Genomic DNA, 8601 nt, shown 5'->3' with positions numbered 1-8601 from the left:
CTGCACTTATTATTGTTTTTATATATTTCAAAGAAGGAGAATAATAATAACTGTAAGATCATTGATAAAAAATAAATAAAGTTACTTCAGGAACATAGTGCTATGAACTCTCTGCCTTATTTTTTTTATTTTTTTTTTAAACTAGTAACTTCAAAAAGCTCTGTTTTATCAATTTTCAAGCATAATTATCCAAATAAAATTATTTATGGTTGTGTCATCATTTTCTAGGAACCTTGCTTTCTTTATTACATAACAAAGATAATATAAATATCATTACATCAATAATAAAAAATAAGATTATAACCAAAAAAAAAAATTAAAATAATAAAAATCAAGTTTAACATCCGAACGTACGTTTTTATGAGCGCCCGAAACTTTACGCCCTATAGATCTACGCTTTTTATTTGCGGCCCCGAACGATTTTATTACACCCCGCCCCGAAAACACGTTTGTAAAGAGATTTTTTTTTTTCACTCAATCTAGAAGAATGTTTTATGTTTTATCCAACTTACTATACTATCCTTATTTATTTGGCTGAAGATGCTTGGCTAAGAAAATTCCCTTTGCTAGGTTGAAAGATTTTACTGTTTTCATCCAAATGGTAAAGTGAATTTTCCCAAAATAAGATACTTATTTGTTTTGACTATTGAGAAATCGTAAATTTTTGAAAGCAAAGAAAATTATGATGTGCGTAAAACGAGTATCTCTCTGAGTCTTATGAAAGCAACAAACAAAAAGCAACAACTATTTCTTATGATTTGGTTATGAAATAAGTAGTATCAAAATAGTACTCGAATACCAACACCACAGCAAAAACAAGACACCTAGAATTCAATTCAAGTAATTGAAAAGAGAAAGAATGATTTCAATAGTAAATCCATAACAGGGTCTACACAAAGGGTTCCATTAGAAAAGCTTCTCTAACACAAGACATTCTTTACTACCAAATGAAAACAATTTAAAAGGATGGCATCAACGCTAGTCTTGATAATTTTACACTACCGGTGTACCTAGAACCAGACGCAGCAATACAGGTTAGCCTTAGGACGAACAGCAACCGGATTTCTTGACATCAGATACTTCTTTACCTATATCAATCTTTTCACCTTTGGAAGGCACATTTCCGTTTCCATTCTCACCATCATTCTCCATAGCTTTTCTACTCACGACGTGGTAGATTTGAGTGAGAACTTCAGCAAATGCGCTGTCGACATTAGTAGACTCGAGGGCAGAAGTTTCCATGAAGTAGAGGGATTCCTTCTCTGCAAAAGACTTACCGTCCTCAGTCGGCACTGCAACCAGATGTCGTAGATCAGATTTGTTTCCGACAAGCATGACAACAATGTTGGGGTCCGTATGATCTCTCAGTTCCTTAAGCCACCTCTCAACACTCTCAAATGTGGAATGTCGAGTGACATCATAGACAAGTAAAGCACCCACGGCACCTCTGTAGTAGGCACTGGTGATTGCGCGGTACCTACACAACAGATACAGCCGTTACAATTTCTGTGAGAGTGACAAAGTAACATTGCCAAACTATGCAGTTTTAGACACACATAATGGCATCACCTTGCGCAACTAATGATGAAAACGTAATAATTCTAGTGCCATATTTATCTCACGGTCTTCTCTAGAGGACATTAGAAGATAAGTTGAGCACCGTCCCATACAGCTCTGACGTATCCACAATAACTTATTAAACAAATTGCATCTCTTGCCCCTTTACCCAAGAAAACACAAGGAAAAAAGGAACGTAGATAGACTGCTTTACATTAGAAAATGGTTCTAAAACAAGGTATTATTGAGCAGAGTATAAGTTCATCTCAAAAGGCAAATTGGCTGAAATCTCATGACACGATGGGAGAAAAGGAATTGCATCTATATTTCAACTGGTAGAAAAGTATAACTAACAATTACTCAGTCACTTATGCCTCTAATAAGAGTTGGATAAGCTCACAACAGATTTGAAGAAGTGAGAACACACAAAATGTGAATAAATTAGAAGTTGGAGTAGCAATAGAAAAAATCCAATTACATCAAAGCAAGTGTGAAATCAGGACTAGCCAAGTAAACAGAACATTAGACATGAGCCAATAATCAAGTAAGCTTTTCTATATTCTATTTCCTACGAACTTCACCTCCTTAAAGAGAAGCAGTTCTGGCACAATTGAAGCTTAGACACAATTAGATCTCAAACTCCTACCGATATGAGACGTAGAGTTACTATTAGGTCAGCAAGAGGTAGACCTCAAATGATTTTCCAAAGGTAAAACAACGCAATAACTATGCAGGCAAGTCAGACAGCCATCAAGTTACAATCTAGAAACAGAAGTTCAAAATGATTTCTGCAAATACGCACATCCATGAGAAAAGAACAAAATAATGTAGCCAGAAAAACTTCCAAAAAATATCTGCTTATGTATTTGCCCAAAGACACAATTCTAGTATACTTGTAAAAACACAATCAAACTTAGAAACGAGTTGATTATAAGATAATAACTGATGTATTGTACCTCAAGCATTGTTACAGGGAATCATACGCCTTGATGCTAAATTGCAACTATCTGACTTTGCTAAATAATAAATAAATAACCAAGACAAAGGTTTCAATTTTGAATAAACTAGAAATCTTCAAAATAAAGGACAGATCTGAATACACTAGAGTTAAAAGCTTGAAGCCCTTGAAATCATGGTGATTTGTGTTACTTACCATACCGCTTAATCTAATTTGTATCATCCATCAATTCCAACCTCCTTCCATTTATTCACCCTCCCATATAAGTTATCACAAAGGAGAAATCCGAACAGATTAAAAAATGTGTATCACTTTCTCTTCCAAAATAATTGTGATTGCTTGCTAGTATCAGGTTATAAATTAATAAAGAACAGGACAGAAAACTATCAGCTCAAGATCCAAACACAGTTAGAATAGCCCAAGGATGTCCTTTATCCTGAATATGACCCTTCAACCACCAAACCTATGATGTCACCACAACATCCACCAAGCTAACAACCCCCACCTAAAGTAGAAAACTCTGACTATGTCAAATTGATATCACAACTAGCAGTTTTTCTAGACAATCCTTTGAATCAATCTCTCTGTTTTAGCCCTCCAATTCTTTATGTCATTGATTAATAAAGAAAACATTATATTGTGAATAATAGGAAATGTGGAATCATAGGACATGTATTTGTATGCAGGGTTCAGCAAATACAAGCACTGTGCAAGACAAAGATGAAGAGGATTATCGATCAAGATGAGAGCAGCATGTAGAGTTAGTCTGCTATGCTTTTCAGGACAATCTGAAATGAGAGGTATGGAAAAATTTCAAGTTGAGTTTGTAGGGTTTTCGGAAACAGCCTCTCGACCTCTTTAGAGGTAGTGGTATGGTCTGGGTACACTATACCCTCCCCAGACCCCACTATGTGGGAATATACTGGGTTTGTTGTTGTTGCTGTTGTTGTTGACTTTGTAGGGTTAGGGGAAAGAGTCAAAGGTGTTCACAGATCAAAATACCTGCACAACATATTTCTACTACTTTTAGCCTAGGGTGATAATGATAAACTCGATTATCTTGATTCTTGACATGCCTTTTCTTTTAGCATAGGGCATTGACGATTAACATAATTATACCCAAGCAAAGTAGTTTTCAGTGTATATATTGACCTCTCCCCAACTTGGGCAACCATAGGGCAAATGCACCCACAGGCCACAAGCACTTATTTTCCAAAAAACATTCAAAGCATTATTTAGCATACATTCCATTTCCAAAGCATGATAGTAAATGAACAGTGGGAAACTGTCCTAATGCTACTTGAAGTAATTTATTTTTCTCCTCCTTGGACAAACGGGTCTAATGATGAGCAAAGGACTAATATATTCCTATATACAAGATAAACCAAATTCACTAATCAAAGCTTCTCTTTCTCGAGGAAATACTGAGTGCTAAACCTGCCTCTAGTAATTTGTCTATGGTCTATATGAAATATTTATATTTACAGCATATATGCGGAAAACTGCAGATATGTATATCTACTACAGTCGACATTGTATATCTACTTCAGTCGACAGTGTAAAACCCACAGACTAACCTAGTTGGAGATTGAAGTTAGATTCCTTTTGCACTATATCAAACATGCCACCAATTCATCTGAAAAGTTGAGAAAAATTAATAATAATAATTACAACAACACCCAGTGTAATCCCATTATGGGGTCTTGTTGGGGTCTTGGTAGGGTAGAGTGCACACAGAACTTACCCTACCTTTAAAGGTAGAGAGATTGTTTCTGCTAGACCCTCGGCTCAAGAAAAGCATGACAAAAGCATTTTGGGAAATAGAAAGAGTAACTACAAGTCTACAACAAAATAATATGATAATCAAAAGTACAAGAGAGCTATGTTGCCGGAATCCTACTAGTAAGGAAGGATAAGCAAGACAACGTCTACTACCCACTAATCTTCTACCCTAATTCAAATTCCCCAAAACCTCTAACCTAAGGTCATATCCTTAGTATGTTACAACTATGTTATGTCCTTTGATCACCTCTCTCCAATACTTCTTCAGCCTACCACTACCTTTCCTAAAACCATCCATTGCCAAAGTCTCGTACCTCTGCACCAGAGCATCTGTGCATCTCCTCTTCACATATTTGAACTATCTCAACCTTGCTTCCAACATAAAAGAAAAATTTTGAAAATGTATTTAAGAAGCCATCATGAAGTCTTATTATATAAGCCAAATTTATTTTTACTCGGAGAACAAGTGTTGGCAACAATTGCCTTCACAAAGTAATTGTTACACTTGTCATTTATACACTAATAGTGGCAATTGTGTTTATTGTTAAACGACAAGTGTAAGACACTTATGACACATGTCATGTGCTAGAATCTCTCTTTCTACTATATATAAAACCATTTCTCCAGCAAAAAAGACACCCCCAATTGTCTTACCTTATTCTCCCTCTCTCCTCATGTTTTTCCTTTTCATCTTTTGCCTTCCCTTTCAATTATTTAATTGTTTTTGGTTTTGATTTCTTTTATTAAGCTCCTAGTTTAACTAGCTAATGTTAATTAATCTTGTTGATTCAAGTATCCTCTAATTAATTAGAGAAGGCTCGTTTAATCCGAGGAAAACATTTCACACAGCTGAAATAGGTTCTTAGTACAGTGCCCACCACAAGTATTATTATGTATTACTTAAAATATTATCATACCCCAATTATCTTTCCTTATTCTCCCTCAATCCTCACGTTTTTCCTCTTCATCTTTTGCCTTCTCTTTATATTATTTAATAGTTTTGGATTTGATTTCTTTATTAATCCCCTAGTTTAACTTGTTGATGTAGATTAATCTTGTTGATTCTTGTATCCTCTAATTAATTAGTGCCCAACACGACTCAAGTATTATTATTTACTACTTAAAATATTATGTTCATAGTTCAAAAGATACAAAACCTATTGCATTTTGGTCATACAAATCTAACAAGTTAAACTCTTTTCTCTATAAATTCTTTTCAAATATATGCGGATTGTAGGCAAAATATTGTTTCAAAAGAATTATCTTGCAAGTGTGCTTAAGAGGTCAACATGAATTCTTATTTGAGAAGCCATATTTAATTTTTGGTGGAGAAATGGTTGTTATTTATAGTAAAAAGAGAGGCTTTAGCACATGACAAGTGTCTTACACTTGTCTTTTAACAGCAAAGACAAACGTCACTATTAGTATATAAATGACAAGTGTAAAAGTTAATTAGTTAAGGCAATTGTTGCCGACACTTATTCTCCAAGTAAAAATTAAATTTCGCTAATCTTATATCTCCAAGTATGCCCATACATATAGACTTAAGGTTGAAAAAATAACCATCTACTATGGAAACATATTGGTACTTTTGACTTCCATTACAATTGCAAAGATTTAGAAAGATGCCCAAGAGTTCATGTTAACACCATTCATAAATCCCCAGTTGAACGTGTTCATTTAACAACTTAAGATAATAAAATAACTACAACTAGCATAAACAATGCATCATCCAAGACACACAAACATATGCACCACATATGACTCTGTCTAAATCATTTAACTACTTCGACTAAAATAAAAATGTGACTAAGTGGGCTTTAGAACTTGTTACTACACGCTTTGACATCCAATTCAGTAAGCCATAGCACACACTTTGTGCAGGTTCCTAGAAACTAAATTGTTCGCATTTTTATTGGTAGTCACTACCCAGTACTAACCAGCTTAACATAACTCCAATATCTACGCAACAGTCAACCACCTTCAAAAAACTGTTCCATTGCACTATCACACCATTAGTTGTTTAATTAACTTGTCGCTGCACCACTTTACAATTTTCAGTATGAATCTAAACGTCATCTTGTTGTACTTTTTATAAAGCAAAATTTACATATTCGCAAATTATATGAGTCATGGATTTAGAAAATCTCAGAAGAGTACTATAAATCACAGATTTTTTTTTAAAAGAAAAAATTAAAACGGCAGAGAATGGTTGAAGATAATCATAGTCAAACAAAAGAATTGCTTTCTGAGAGATTTAACACTTCCATTTTCCCGTAGAACACTACTGCAGAACATGGTTTTGCAAATGGTTTACTTATATTCAATATTTTTTCCATTACTTCTAATAATTAGAATGACACAATCTTTACAAGTCTATGCCAAAACATCATAATACAGTTACACATACCTAATAAATCGTGGTACCTGATGATAGTAAGTTCTTAAAGTGACACTCATCTAATAGAAAGATACCATAGAATTGTGGTATCTCGAACTTGCTCCATGAAGAGATTACAACAACAACAAATATCCTATGATTGCAGTGATAAATATCCTATGATTGCAACGGAAGAGTACAAACACTGCACTACAGTTTAAATTGACACCAACTACGTATAAATGAGCTCGTAGAATAAAGACATGTTTCAATTAAAAAAAAAAAAAGTTTTCAGCATTTGCAAGTGCATTAAAGTGTATCATATAAGAAATTATCACAAAGGTGAGAAGTTTGGGACTTCTTTTTGGAGGAATAGTCGCAATGTTCAACAATTGCACCTACGCTTGAACACTTTACCCTAGAAAGGAAGTCAATTGAGTCTGAAACTACAATAAGGAAGCAAGACGTAGGAGTACATCCGATAAATCTAGTGAAGATGTATCTCCAATGCTCATATTATCCATCACAAGAGTTTAGCAACTCAAATCCAAAGAAAAAAATCATACCCCCTACGTTTCAATTTGATTAACCTACATTTCTTTCTAGTGCGTTTCAAAAAGAATGACCCTTTTTCCTTCGGACTCTTTAATTTTAACTTTTCACATGGCATGTTTAAGACCAAGACCACCGGATTAAAAGACATTTTGATAAATTTAACCTATCTTTAATTTAAGACCACGAGATTCGGAAATTCTTTGCTTTCTTAGACTTCGTATCAAATCAAAATAGGTCAAACAAATTGAAACGAATTAATACAAAAAGCATCCTAGTACCTAGATCAAGAAACCAATACCCCATCAGATCTAACAGAAACGACATCTCAAATTCCCTTAGTAACTTAATTCCTACAAGTAATCCAGCAAAATCCCACACAGAAATAGCATGTAATACTCACATTGTGCAAACCAATCATAAAAATCTGATGTTACAAAGAATCCAACAAATTCAGATTAGAAATGCCAAAAGTAGAACAGATCAGAAAGACATGAAGAAAGGGTGTTCAGATCAAGAAAAATGGGGGGAAATGGTGTACCTTTCTTGGCCAGCAGTGTCCCAAATTTGAGCTTTGATGACTTTATTATCAACAGTTAAGCTTTTGGTAGCAAATTCAACACCAATAGTAGACTTGGACTCAAGGCTAAACTCATTTCTAGTGAATCTTGAAAGCAAATTGGACTTGCCAACACCTGAATCACCAATTAGTACTACCTTGAATAAGTAGTCATAGTCATCTTCAGCTCTGTACCCAGCCATTATTGATGTCAATAATAATATTCTTGATATCTCTTTTACTACTTGTTTAGTATCCGAATAATCTTCCTTTAAATTTCTTAAACCTTTTCTTCTCTTTCTTTCTTTTACTTTTATCAACTTTTTTTGACCCTTTAGGTGGAGAGGGAAATTGGGGAGAAATATGTTTTCTAGGCTGTGGCATTCCAAATCCAGAGAGCAAATATAGGACAATGGAAAAATCAAGTGTCACCTTTTCGAAAGGGGAAATTTGAAAAGACAAAAGAATCCCTTTACATTCATTTTTTATTTATTTATTTATTTATTTATTTATTATGTTAAAAAAATAATTATTCAACTTTACTTGCTAATTCAAAAAAGCAAGACATAGAGCTCGTTTGGGATTGTTGTTACAAAACTACTTATTTGAGAAGTAATTTTATAAAATGACTTTTCAGAAAAGTACTTTAAAAAAAAAATAGTTTGTGTTAGATAAATTCATTTGAAAAGTGTTTTTGATAATCAAAATATGTTTGGATAATCTTTTTCAAGAAAGATTTTTTTGAGTCAAATGATCAAAAAGGGCATCTGTCAATGAACTTTTATTACTAAAATTAATTTATAGAGAAAAATT

General features: G+C 33.8%; 1 protein-coding gene across 1 annotated transcript; it reads right to left on the bottom strand.

Annotated features, from left to right (window-relative positions):
• Nucleotides 1–844: 844 nt before the first annotated feature.
• Nucleotides 845–8226, bottom strand: LOC107859185 (ras-related protein RABA1c). Its single transcript, XM_016704102.2, has 2 exons — nt 7771–8226; nt 845–1477 (listed from the first exon to the last, which is right to left on the bottom strand). The coding sequence occupies exons 1-2, from the start codon at nt 7989–7991 to the stop codon at nt 1042–1044; spliced, it is 657 nt and encodes a 218-aa protein (XP_016559588.2). The 5' UTR covers nt 7992–8226; the 3' UTR covers nt 845–1041.
• Nucleotides 8227–8601: the final 375 nt, after the last annotated feature.

Source organism: Capsicum annuum, chromosome 2 (assembly GCF_002878395.1).
Source record: "Capsicum annuum cultivar UCD-10X-F1 chromosome 2, UCD10Xv1.1, whole genome shotgun sequence".
In the NCBI taxonomy this organism is placed as follows: Eukaryota; Viridiplantae; Streptophyta; class Magnoliopsida; order Solanales; family Solanaceae; genus Capsicum; species Capsicum annuum.
The sequence above is the reverse complement of the archived record's forward strand: the minus strand, read 5'-3'. Positions and strand labels throughout refer to the sequence as shown.